This window comes from Musa acuminata, chromosome BXJ1-9, assembly GCF_036884655.1.
Source record: "Musa acuminata AAA Group cultivar baxijiao chromosome BXJ1-9, Cavendish_Baxijiao_AAA, whole genome shotgun sequence".
NCBI lineage: Eukaryota > Viridiplantae > Streptophyta > Magnoliopsida > Zingiberales > Musaceae > Musa > Musa acuminata.
In genome coordinates, this window is record NC_088335.1 from 5,171,271 (window position 1) to 5,184,946 (window position 13,676).

The window sequence follows — 13,676 nt, forward strand, 5'->3', positions numbered from 1 at the left end:
AAAAAAAATATTTTAATAGATATATATATGTGATTATAATTTATAAAGATAAATAAAAAGAAATTCAATTTTTTTTAGGGACATATATATATATATATATAATTATGCGGTTTTTCCATAAATTATGTTGCATTCAACTTGTTAGGTACACACAGTCTCGTTGGCCATTTCCATTACTCAATCGCCACCGACACAGCTCACTTCCAGTTCGGCATGACAGCCCCGTCTCCCAGGGGCAATCTCCGCCCCACGATGCCGCACCCACCGCATCATCCACCGTCCGATCTGATCCATTAATTTACGCCGCAGGGACACCGCAACCGCAGGCACGCTTCCCTCCCTCCTGTCGTCACGTGCCGGCCGGCCCGACGACAGCCCCGGGGACGGCGCCGGCCCCACGTGACGCCACCGCCTCTCCACGTGGAACCTTTCCCGCCATCGGATCTTGATCCAGCGGCCCTTCTCGGCCGTCCTTCCCCCGCTCTCCCGGATCCGTTTCCAACGGTCGTCTCGGCCTTCTTTATTTCGATTCCCCGCTCCCCCACCCCCCACCCCTCTCGACGCGCTTTCGTAAAGTATTCGACGTCCAAAACAAGCGTGTGGGGACGACAGCAGAGAGAGAGAGAGAGAGAGAGAGAGAGAGAGAGAGAGAGAGAAGGCTTTAAGACCTCCGTTGGCTCTTCTTCGTCGCCTTCAATCCCTCTCCATCGCACAATTGATTGGGCACATGGAGCTAACACCGATGCCAGCTATCTTTGTAGGGATCTTCCTCATCTGTCACCACCTTAATAGCCGTCTCCTTCGTTTCCTCCCTGAGAAGCTGATCTCCCTGCTCTTGCCTTTTTCTTGGCACCCTCCCACGAGCAAGGACGGCTTGTCGCCCCCTGCCACCGCTCTCTCCTCCATCGCCTCCTTCAGATCTCCATCGTTCGGTCCCAAGGCGTCAGCCAGGGTGATGGACCCGTCGGAGTTGAAGCGGGTCTTCCAGATGTTCGACCGCAATGGCGACGGACGCATCACGAAGACAGAGCTCAGCGACTCGCTCGAGAACCTGGGGATATACATCCCCGAGGCGGAGCTGGCGTCGATGATCGAGAAGATCGACGTCAACGGGGACGGGTGCGTGGACATGGACGAGTTCGGGGCGCTCTACCGGAGCATCATGGACGAGCGCGACGAGGAGGAGGACATGCGGGAGGCCTTCAACGTGTTCGACCAGAACGGGGACGGGTACATCTCCGTGGAGGAGCTGCGGTCCGTGCTCGTCTCCCTCGGCGTCAAGCAAGGCAGGACCGCGGAGGACTGCCGGATGATGATCAACAAGGTGGACGTCGACGGCGACGGGAGAGTGGACTTTAAGGAGTTCAAGCAGATGATGAAAGGTGGAGGCTTCGCGGCCCTCAGTTAGTAGCTACCGATGCCTGTGGCTGCCATGGACAGAAGATACATAGGGTTGTAGATACTGATGAGGAAATTGAAGCCGGGTGGGGGAAGAAGAATCCTCGGAGAAGGAAGACAAGGAAGGACTCGATCTACGTGACATGCGCACGGTTGATTTGGTGCTGAAGAGTCTCAGACTTTATCTAGCTTTTCTTTTAATCGGTTTAATAACGTTAATCTTCTTCTTCTTCTTCTTCTTCTTCTGAGCAATGAAATGCTTGGTAGGTTTGGGGTCTTTTGATTCTTTTCCGAGTTCTCTACACTCACTCGTCACGACCAAAGTGCTCTGTCGACAACTACTGACTGTATATGTTTCGGAGATGGAAGAAATGCATGTCTTCCCTGCACTTTGACCGCATCATCCATGGCTTAACATGAACAGTAAGTACACTGTGAAGTAACAATGTATGCAGATCAAATTTCACTCTGTAGCAGCACCACTTCCTTGATTCCAAATACCAAATCTGAATCCATGCAGTATCCAACCCAACATAAATGTGTTTTTTGTTATATTTTTATTTCCCAACTAATAAGAATATCTATTCGAAACAAATAAAATTATAAATTAGTTTTTTGAATATTTATTTCTTATTTATAGTGTTTTATATGAACTTACAATTTTATACAAAGATATCAAAAATATTATAATTGGACTGATTCACTTTATAAAGTGTTTTAATGCGAAAGACAAGAATCCTTTCTTTATCTTTAATGATATAGAAAAAAAAAAAGGCGACATCGATAGAAGACAAAATTTTAGTCACAAAATATTTATCATTTTTGGAAAAAAAAATTATATTTATACTTTTTGTTACATCTCCCTTTCTTCATAAATATTTTGTTTTTCGTGTTCCATGTTCTTTACACAATTTGGTCGAATCGAATCAAAATAAATAAAAAATGAATCAGAACAATGATTCATAAAAAAGAAGAATTCACAGTAATATTGAGAAAGAAGAAGTCCAAGTTTTTTTTAGTTGGGACATCCTTTTCGATTTAATTTGAATCAAATTGGGGCTTTTCAAACCCCAAAAAATAAAATTAATTAATTAATTAAAAAATTTATTCTCAAGGAAAAGATAATATTGAGGATGTGAATAATTACTCTTACGTTTAGCTGAGCCGAAAGAACGACACATCGTTACTTGGGCTCGATGGAACTGAATCGAACCAAGATGAACCGGAGAATTACTTCGAACCGAACCATCGTATTAGACAGACTACATGCATCGATCCGAGTCAAACTCTAAGACGGCTCAAATCAGTTTAATTGAGTTTGAGTCGAACCCGAATTGATCGATTCGGTTCAGCTAACTCGACTTATTAAAGCCCCTCGCGCCGCGCGCCGCGTGTGACCCCTCCGTTAACGGTTTAACTTAGTCGTCGCGGCCGAATTCCGTTTTCGCGCGTGCAAGTCGGCGGTGCCTCCGTCTCCCTCTCCACCTTCCGCCGGTGCCCAGTCCTCGCGCTCCCTGCCGCGTTGTATCCACCAGAGGTACCCTTCTCTCTCTCTCTCTCTCTCCCTGAAGGCAAGTGGTACAGCCCCCTTCCCCCCGATCTCGGCTTCTCCCATACAGAGTCACCTTCCCTCTCCCCCCTTCGGCCCCCCCTCCCCCTCTCTCTCGCGGGGCTCTCAACAGCACCGACGACCGACGGTGCCCCCTCCCCTCTCCTCTTCTTCTTTCCTTCTCTGCTTCTTCCCCAGCTCCTTCCCTTGCTCAGCCAATCAGCCAATTATTATATTGATTGTAAAATTAGAAAATTGGATATTCTTCTTAAACATCAGCCAATCCACTGACACTTTTTATGTGAATCTCTAAACAAGAATATTCTGCCACAGAAAGTTGAGTTGAAGCTGCAACGATAAATTCGACCAGCGAGTTAAATCGTCTGCTTGACCACCAAGCCCTCTATTCTGCCTGAGGGTTTAAGCGGCAGGCATTGGTGACATCAGCGGCGGGTGACACGAGGGGTGGACGAACTAAGAGAGGAAGAAGGTACTTTCATTATTAATGTTTTCTTTACTTTTTTTCCTTGTATTTTATGTTCTTTATTTTGATCGTGTCATATGGCTGCCACTTTTTTGCTAGGTTTGGAGATGGATATTTCTTTTGAAGATGGGAAAAGGTTATGGTCTCTCATGTGGAACAAAGAAGAGCTGATCACAAGGAAAAGGAGGTTGGACATAATACCTTGATGGGAATGATAGAGAAAAAGGAACTAGTGTTGTCCTTTGAATTGCCAAACTTTTAATATACTAGAATTAACTTGTTTGGTTATATGTAACCAAGGTTATATGAAAGATATATGTTCAATAAATTAATGTGTTATTATTTTTTTAGTGTTGTACAAAGGACATAAAATTATGCCCAATATGAGTAGTCTGATAGTAAGTATGGATTTGAGATACTATAGCAATCATAGGATCCTCATTGTAATATCTGAATCACTTGATGAAGTATTTCTTATGACGAGTGTTAGTAGCTAACCTTTTTATATTGGGAAGTGTTACTATGGATTTGATGGAGTATTTTTTTTATTATGGTTTGTGAAAACTTGAAGTTTAATATTCTTCCTTGTTATAACTGACAGAACACTTTGTGCAGATTTTTGATGGGATCAGCTTCTACATCTGAAGGGAGCCCAAAGAAGCATAAAAGACCCAAACTTTTGACAGAATCGTAAGTGCATTAATTATGATGGCCTTATTGATTGCTCTTATTGTTTCTTATCTACAGGTTCATCTCACTGTCTTTGAACATTGTGTCTTAGGATGATGTAAAATGATTAAGTATGACTCCAAATACATAAATTGCAAAGAAATAATAGTGAAATACTGCTAATAATAAGACTTTTAATCCTCAGATCTCTTATTACTCGTGGAGTCCACATTTAATCAATTATCAAGGTGTCCACATATACTCAGATCTCTTTACATGCTTAGTTGTATAATCTATGTGAATGTTTGGGTCTTCCGATATTTGATGTAGTAAATCACTTGATTTGTTTAATGATAGATTACAGTTATGTATCAGTAATCTGCTGTAGATTTATAGCTTCTGCAATGATTTTTGATAATTGGCTATTTGTCATCAATACCCTCTTCTATACATCATGCCACACTATTTGTGATATTGAACTTCACCATCTTTTTATTTACCTCTAGCTTTCTTCGCTCTGATAGCTGTTTTGCTAAAAGCTACCAGCATGCTGAGAATGATCTTTCTACCGAAGTTCTTTTTTCCACATAATTCTTAATCTACTTGATGCTGGATTTGATCATTTCATCTTTTGCAATATATGTACACTTAGTTTTGTATCTTTTGCCAGAATTATTTCATGGGTTATCAAAGCTTTCAGTCATTTTCTACTGTTGATGTAGGTACTTACTAGAGTCATATGTTAGGAATGATGACCTGCTATCAGAACAGTTGACAAATATTATTGGAAACCCAATAAATTATCATGATGACAAGTCTCTGCATTACACACCCACCTCTAGTCTTTGTCTTTCATCAGTTTCCAATATGTTGGAAGAGCTGGATGAAATGTCCTATCAGGAGCTTACTGCAACAAACAGAAAACTTCGAGGTGTATCACTGCTCCCTCAATTTCCACCTGCTCGGTGTACTGGAAATAGAGGTTTGCTAATTAAACGGGTGAAGAAAAGATTCAATAAATTGCTGTTAAAACTCAAGGATGGGGATGCGTTGCCAGAGCCATTAGTTAAAGCATTGTCCATTATTTATTTGTCTTACACGCATAGATCCAGACATGTTGATATGCTAACATCAGAGTTTTATCCCTTTCCACCAGAGACAGTGGACTTGCAAAATGATATCATGAATGCCCTTTGGTTGCTTCCGAAGGTTAAACATGATGAGCTGAAAGCATTGCATGCATTAATGGATCCAAAAGCTGAAGTTCCTCTAAAGTGTTTCAGGAATGTGCTCAGGAAATACTTGATGGAATATTTGTTTGAATGTAGCGAAACAAGTATCACACAGGAAGCATTGAGAACCATTGATTTTATAAACAGGAAGATGCACAGTCAGACTCTTGTGTTATCTAAAGAGACAATACAAGAGGAGGTTGAAGCTGCATTGATCACGAGTCGTTGGCTTAAACAAATGATATCAAGCGTTTTTTCAGAACGAAGTGACAAACAATGTTTTGTGGGGTTTGGTAATGACAAAAACATTAATTCTTTTAATATGGTTGGAACCGACTATTTCATGGGTCTTGGTGACAATGAACATGAACGTATGTACAGTTCTTGCTCTAATTATGAAGCAGAAGCTACTGCGGAATCAGGACCAGGCGTTTCTAGATCATTCACCACTGGTAGCAACTCTTTTTTACTCACTGGGACTGGCAATCAAACTAGTGGTAATAGCTCAACGAAGCCTGAAGTTGAGCATGACAATGAAATTGACATAGAGAAACCTTGTATTGAGGAGTTAGAAAAGTTTACTCCTGAAAGGACTTCCCAAAACACAGGAAATATGGGAGTAAAGTCAGTCGAAGAAATCTGTGATGAGACAACATTGGTTGCTTATAAACTTATTGTCTCTATGCTAGATAAATTATTAAAAACAGAAGGCATGCATGCAGATATGTCAACAAGAATTTACTTGAATGGTGGCTGATCAGCTTCTGCGGATTTGCAAGGTATGGAAGTTTATAATAAGATAGTTTCCTTCTTGTAAGGCATTCGTACTAAATGATGCTGCCCGGTTGTCCAATAAACATACCAGGTGCCAAAGATATGTTGAAAACTTCGAAAGAGCAGATGAGGTCTATTATTTTTGTACGAACTGTTGAGGAGCTAATACCTTCTTTGACAAAGAGGTATTGTCTTCTTTGCCTTAAGCAAAATAATACTGGATCTAAATAGTGAGGCACAAATGAATATCTGATTTCTGCATTTGCTGACTAAGTTGGCTTGAGAGGGACTGGATTTTTAACTTCTCATTTTGATTCTTGCTAATACTGCAGTTGTATCAGAAGAGTGAAGAATTTGATGGAGAGCTGATATAGATTTCTTTCCCAAGATGATTCAAGTTTGTAAAAGGAGCATAGTTGCTGGCAGACACCAGAGATCATGTGGAGTCAATGACATCATGCACTCCTCAGAGTCCAAAATTTGAATAAATAAAAAATTCCCAACTGGAGAAACTATAATTTTTGTAAACCAGTTAATGCACTGGTGACTTGAATCTCACTCTCTCACTGTCTATTCATTTCTCTATCTATCTGTAAAGTTCAGTAGGTATATGTACTGTTTTTGTTTTTGTTTGTTTGAATTTTTCTTTAGACATGCATTTAAGTGTTCATAGAATTTATGCCTGTGTCAGGTTTGATGCATGATACGATGAACATAGTAATATCTTCTTCTGATAAAAAACACAGTGGCTTTGATGCAGTAGCAATGAACTTTTAGTTTTACGGAATTCCGGTCATGCATTGCCTATATGGTACTGGAACAAATGTCCGAGGGTCCATCCACCCTTTTGGATACAATTGACTAGTACTAGATGACATGAACCGATGATTCTTTTGCTTGCTGTTCTTATTTGTTACTTGCACCTAAACTTGGACATTTCCGGTACAAACTGCCAAATCTTCTGGACATCTTTCTTTGACCAACAGAATCTGTTATGTTGTATATTTCTCAGTAAATGTTTGTTACTTTGCCATCAAATGGTTCTCTTCATTTGAACTTACATGGAGCAGGTACTGAATCCCTGATAATGTTTGCAAGATACAAGAGCTTCTTAAAGCTGCAGATCGACTTCTTACCGTGAACCTTTGAAGTTTAATATAGACTTAGGTTCCAGTGTCTCTCTTGTTCAATCACCAGCAATGGAGATACTAGGTATGCTTTTACTGCTTTATACCTGTTTATTATCATTGCATCATTAAATCTTTGTTCGTGTTAGTTTTGGTTACTCAAGCTCGAGAACCAGAAGCGTTCTCCATACGGAAAGGACCTCCATCCAGCAACAGTCAACCACTTGTCAAACTTGAGAGGGTTCGTCGCTCTGCTGCAAGGTTCAGCAGAGATAGATCTAGGCTTGTGGTGACCAAAAGCAACTCTGCCATCAGTGTTCAAGATTGTTGTAGTTTCACTGCAGATCCTTTGAGATAGTTCCCACATGGAGACAAAGTGACAGCAAGAAGGGATGGTATCTCCAGACATTCCATAAATCCACTACACCACTGGATAAGAATGTTGTGCTGTGGAAAGTCCACACTAGTGCATCTATGTATCAGCATTTCCAAAATAACATGTCTAAGTGCACATGGTTTGGAACTGTGAGTCTCTTTCTTATGTAGATGGTATAATATGTGAAATGATTATTTGATATTAATTAAATTCTCAGGCCATCAATTATATTCAGCTCTGATGAATGTGTTGCCTGTCGAGTGGCAACAAATGAGATTCAGTTCCTTGACTGAAGGATTTTTCTAAAGGAACCATTTATAGGTTAAGACCACCTGTTGTTGCTGCAACTGAGCTGTCAGTCAAAGGCTTCTGGGTCTTACATTGCAGCATTTGTACCAGAATCAAAGTTTGTTAATCCTAATCTATCTAGGCAATATTTATGCAAAAATTTGGTTCTGATAACATTTTGTCTTCTCGCTCAGGGTATTCCTACCAGTGTTCAAATCTTTTATTGTTATAAGGATGCACAATCTCAGCCCATTGCAAGATGGAGTTTCTTTTGCTGTTTCACGGTGGCATTCCATTGGAATAAGATTTCTTCTGGAGTTCTAGCAGTTGCTCAATCTGATGTTGATAAAAGCAACCAGAGTTGCTATGGTGAGTCTAAATCGAACTATTTAACAACTGATGGAAGCCATGAGGGACTTGTTTCTCTTTCTAAGTTTTCAGTTGGGTTTCTCAAATCTTATAATCCCTAGAATTAGCAAAGTCGACTGGTGTGATTGATTGTAATAAAATGGCACTGTGCATGATGTTCAGTGGTGTTGTTCAGGTTTGGAGTTTGCAATTGTTTATGGATGTATCCTTCTTGTGCTTCTTGTGGCCTAGTTTTCTTCTGTACATGGTCATTTGGGGTTTGTTTTTGCTTCTTGCTTCTGTTGTGATCCTTCACTAATCCCAGTTATGCCTGCAAGAGCAACAATATTTGATAGGAAATGCAATCCTTTGGTCGAGCTTGGTCAAGGTCCTCACAACACAATCAGATTCAACCTGGATGGAATATGTATCCTTTAGTTATCAATCCAGTTGGCTTGTTATTTGTGGTTATGTTGATAGAAGGCTCTTTTTTATTAGTTATCGAGCATATCGGTAAGTGAGTTACTTTGCACATCGGCTCATTCTTATGTCCTTAACTTCTCTTTTTATCGAATTATATGTTTGGCTGGCTTTGGTAATTTATCTGGTGACATGGTCTGTTAGAGGAATGGTGAATGCATTTATTCTGTTTGTTATATGACATCAGTTGCTTGTTGCATATGTATTTACACAAAGGCTTCTGTATATTGCTTGATTGGTTGTTTCACAAAGTGGTGGTATTCCTTGGTAGCATTTCAACAGTAATTTTGTCCTTCCTTTTTAGGAATTCACAAATAAGTTTACCCTTAATTATTTTGCTATGATATGAGCTTGCATTAAGGTTTTTCTGTTGAGTCTAGTGAGGATGAATGCTACTAACTTGTTATATTTCGAGATAACTGACACATTAACTTGATGAATCTGGAACAAGAAAAAAAAAAAAAGCTTCAACCCAAGTTAATGTGTCAGTGTTTTTTTTCCGTCGGATTAGGTCATGACAATTAATGTTAAGAGCGGAGGGCTTAATTAAGAAAGAATTACCTGTTGATGGGCATATCCTATTTTGCCATGTCATTGATGCTTATGATTACTGTAGTGGGAGGTTTAACTGAGAATAGTGCAAGAAAGAAGCATCATGTCATTGATGCTTGTATCACAGGTACCTGTGTGATACAAGCAAGAAACATCATGAGAATAGGGCAAACTTCTCCATGGTACTATCAGGGGGTGACAGAAATCAATTGGATGGCAATTGAGACTGTAACTACAAATTTGCAAATGTCTTGTATGGATCGAATACTTCATTCAGGAAGAGGAAATCATTTTACCTTTGTAACCAGAGCTCTCTCACCAGCATCATCTTTGTGAGCAATTAGAGTGAGTTGCAAGAATATCCCTGTATCAAGAAAAATGAACTATGACATCTATGAACTGCTATTTCCTCCAGAACTTCTTGGTTTTCTTCTACAGACTATTTAGCTTCACTGGTTCCATTTGTTTAAAGCTGCATGATTGATGACATCATTGTGAGGCGAAATAAATCTGTGGTGCTTCCATAATCCCTCCTCCTCAACTTGGTGGCCTTCTACACTGCTAAAACAGACATGCTAAACATGGATGCTGAGCCTGTCTCTAGGTATGAATTAATCTGCTGCTACCAGGGATGAATGTTTCCATATATCCAGATAAATTCTTAAGCCGTGTTCATAGTCGAGTTAGGAGAGTTCTATACAAGCATATATATTGAAATCAGCACCAGTAAGCTGTCTAAAAAATCATGCTCAAGAAAAGATTTAATGCACTGGAGCATGTTATGAGCCCAAGACTTTCACCTGCTGTTATGTTTATATTATGTTTATAAAACTGAAAGCAACAACTAATTATGTTTTCCAGATTCATATATATAACAAACTAATTCAGATCATCAAAAACCACATCCATACAATTTGTTGATGAAAGTGAAACCAAGTGTATGATTGATTACGACGAATACAAAGTGTGGGTGAACTCCTTCAACAAGTTGAACAACAAGAATACTTGAAGGGATTATGTCTCCATTTTCTTACATAAACTAAGATTCGGTACTCTCAAAATGGATGTAAACAGACAATAATTTTAATCACTTTCTTCCCTGTATCTCTCTTCCTCGTATCTCTCATAGCAAGTCCGCACTACAAACGCCAGCCACTTAGGCTTGTGCCACAATGTTGGCGTTGCAACAATCTCACGTTCCAACCAATCCTTTCTCACCACTCCTTTCCGAGCAACACTCCGGTAGAACTTGCGCCATTTCTTCATAGCACGTGTCAAGCGGACACTGGCTTTAGCTCCAAAAAGATACCTGATATAGTCCCTGACAAGACGTGTTATTTCCTCGCCACTGATCATTAGGACATACTGCAATGCCAAACAGATATTATCAAGGGATTTGTTCGGTTTAGAAAGGTACAACATACAACGGATAATACAGAAATTAACCCTGATGACAGAATGATCCACCACAACTCCAACATGTAAGGCTAGACTTCTTGATGGAGGTAGATCCATTTAATTCTTTATAAATTCTGATCAATCATATTTTCTTTCGAGATAGGTACTAGAATTTCCATAAAGTGAAAGCACAGTCTTGAATCAACTTGTTATCGAGGCAGTTCTAATCAAGTAAAAATCAAGTGAAAGGCACACAATGGGTATAATCAAGAGAAGACCATTTAATCAAAGTTTAATTACCAGGTGCCACACTTGATTGTCGATACCTAGTAATATGTTTCTTGTGGTGATATGTTTTGGGAAAAATAACTAAAAAAGATTAAAAAACCATGGACATGGCCATAATCTAGTGCGAGGCATATTCTTGAATAAGTTTCCAAATTTATTATATCTTTACCAATCAGACAAAATAGTAAAATAACTGGTGATAATAAAGGGAAAACAAACCTCCTTTCTATTTACCAGCTTCAAATCATGAAATCTAGAATAATAATTTTAACAAAAACGAGAAACCTACAATCCTTTAGGATCAATCAGGATGTGTCACGATTATAATGAATAATCAACACTAAAAGAAAAAGTGGAACTTATCAGAAATCAAAGGGACGAGCATAGAAATACTACACTAAAAGGAGCATACTTGTATTCAAACTGTAATATGGGCTTTCTAAAGTTTTTTCTTTTGTTAAATATGAAAAAAGAACAAGAATATGATCAAACATTTTTAATTCAACAAATTGCAAGATACACAATCAGCACATGGAGTAACATACTCAGAAACAACACCAGGTAATTAGTTACGGAAGCTATTGTTTTCTACACTAGCAAAAATGATAAGAATTGCTTACCAGCACCACTACAACGATTACTGCCATAATCACCTGCAGGAGTTCATCAAATTGTCCTGCAAAACCTTCATCTTCTGGTCCACCAGAACCATCCCCACCACCGCCACCAGATATTCCATCACCTCCATTACCATCAAATTGCCTTTCCTGTGCCCGCTCTCTCAACATATCCTGCACTGTTAGCTCTCTCCTAAAAGTAAAACCTCCAACAGCTTTCTTTAGTGTTTCCCATGAAAAAGGCTGCTCCAGATTCAAAAACATATAAAGTATGCCAAAATTTAGGTAACAAAACAAGATATTTCCTACTAAATTAGATGCTAACTCATAGCTGATTGCCTACTCCAACAGCTGAAGTTTATACAAACACAACACCACTCCAATACATAGTAAAGAGTTTTTCACATGGTTTGTACTTTGTAAACATGTTAACTAAAATGATTATATCACACGGTGACTAAAGAAAGAGTAAATGATCAGTGGTTAAATATCCCCAACAATGTGAAAACAGAACATGTAGAAGGAAAAAAAGAAGAAAAGTTTCTTCGAGTATGCAGACAATAAGCAAGGATTGCTAGTTCTGCATGCTTCCTGTCAAGCTGAGTGAAGCACAGGGGTGCATGCTACATGATATGCTTACATATGAGATCGTCACATGCCCAGCTAAGGCAGAGGCCTTGCAGCACGGCCAGAATGGCATGAGGCACATACCTTGCCGCCAAAGTCTACACATGCTTACAACTTTAAAACAAAAATAATATTGCAACCATAAAAAGCCTACCTCGTTTTCACTCGTAGAGTCTCCCTTTTTCCCAGATGCATAAACTGGAGCACATCTTCCACTCTTTCGTGCATTATGAATCAATCTTGGGAACACCTTGTGTTGACAGAACTCAATAGATGGAGAGGCATATAAGTATGTAGCATTTGAGTATAAGGCCCGAGATAAGGAAGAAAATTTTCTTCCATGTCTTGCATCCGGCCGAATAAGGAGACCTCTATTAGGAGAGGAAAGAGATTGAACATGACTCATCCTAATCCAGAAAGCAAAAGTCCAGTAATCTCGAATGAAGTCAGCAAATATCTGTAAAATTAACAAAAGTGGAATGGAGAGTTAAAGACATAACAACAACTTACATCAACCCATGAAAACTTATTAAAATCTGGGACAGTCTCAGCTTAACAAAAAAAAGCTGGTAAAAGCTAAAAAGAAGAAGCATATTGTAAGTGCAATAATTACATCGATTGTAAAATTAGAAAATTGGATATTCTTCTTAAATATCATGCAATCCACAGACTTTTATATGTGAATCTCCAAAAGGAAGTATTGTTAACAACAAAGAGCATGAAATGCAGGCTTACAGATCATAGATGTGTCACAGATAAAAGGTGATTATAATTGTTTCAAAAGGCATCACTCATGATAAGATGGACCAACATTCTTGAAAACATGATCAAGTAAAACAAAAATGATGGAACAAAATTTGGTTATTCCTTACAATTAAACTAAACAAACCACGCAAAAGCAAATGAAGTTAAACACCCAAAGACATACTAAATTATGTCTCACTGGAGTTGAGAATTGCTTCTTTGTTGGAAGGAAATGCAAATTGCAAATGAAGGGGTTTTTTCAAAGGAAAATCTTGATATAGAAGAAAAGAAATACAAACAAGAAACCCTATATGCTACCAGCTCTCCTCAACAACAATCTAAGGAGCCATTGATCCGCGAAACGAGGCCCTAATAGGATCCCGTACTGACCCTTATCCACACCCCGCAAAGAACTCCAAGGTGCTGTGAATGACTAGACTACCTCATGCAGCGGATCACCGGAGACACCACGAGGAGGCGATAACACACCTTGGATCGTACAGGTGACGGAGGCCGTTAGAGACCACGCAGAGTAGTGGCGGAGGACGGGCGGAGTCGCTGGGGTTCCCGATGTCGGGGCGGCGGACTTGCTCGAGTGAGCAGGAGATAGCGAGATAAAAGCTAGCTATTGTCACGTGTCATACACGTGATCAGAATAAGTTTTTGTCAGGAACAAGGTTATCAAACTCGCGATCCAGACCGTAGGATCGTGCGATCTTAGGGTC

General features: G+C 39.6%; 3 protein-coding genes and 1 pseudogene across 3 annotated transcripts; 3 read left to right on the forward strand and 1 right to left on the reverse strand.

Moving 5' to 3' along the window:
• Positions 1-679: 679 nt before the first annotated feature.
• On the forward strand, positions 680-1,675 carry LOC135592673 (calmodulin-like protein 3). Its single transcript, XM_065082280.1, has one exon. The coding sequence runs from the start codon at positions 728-730 to the stop codon at positions 1,406-1,408; it is 681 nt and encodes a 226-aa protein (XP_064938352.1). The 5' UTR covers positions 680-727; the 3' UTR covers positions 1,409-1,675.
• Positions 1,676-2,804: 1,129 nt separating this feature from the next.
• Positions 2,805-7,457, forward strand: LOC135592675 (uncharacterized). The gene is made up of 7 exons (XM_065082281.1): positions 2,805-2,935; positions 3,281-3,437; positions 3,531-3,618; positions 4,047-4,121; positions 4,823-6,111; positions 6,198-6,291; positions 6,439-7,457. The coding sequence occupies exons 3-5, from the start codon at positions 3,539-3,541 to the stop codon at positions 6,087-6,089; spliced, it is 1,422 nt and encodes a 473-aa protein (XP_064938353.1). The 5' UTR covers positions 2,805-2,935; positions 3,281-3,437; positions 3,531-3,538; the 3' UTR covers positions 6,090-6,111; positions 6,198-6,291; positions 6,439-7,457.
• On the forward strand, positions 7,168-8,869 carry LOC135594487 (uncharacterized; annotated as a pseudogene).
• A 1,276-nt stretch (positions 8,870-10,145) lies between these two features.
• LOC135592676 (uncharacterized) lies at positions 10,146-13,541 on the reverse strand. The gene is made up of 4 exons (XM_065082287.1): positions 13,394-13,541; positions 12,362-12,664; positions 11,584-11,823; positions 10,146-10,642 (listed from the first exon to the last, which is right to left on the reverse strand). Exons 2-4 carry the CDS (start codon positions 12,611-12,613, stop codon positions 10,361-10,363), a joined length of 774 nt encoding a protein of 257 aa, XP_064938359.1. The 5' UTR covers positions 12,614-12,664; positions 13,394-13,541; the 3' UTR covers positions 10,146-10,360.
• Positions 13,542-13,676: the final 135 nt, after the last annotated feature.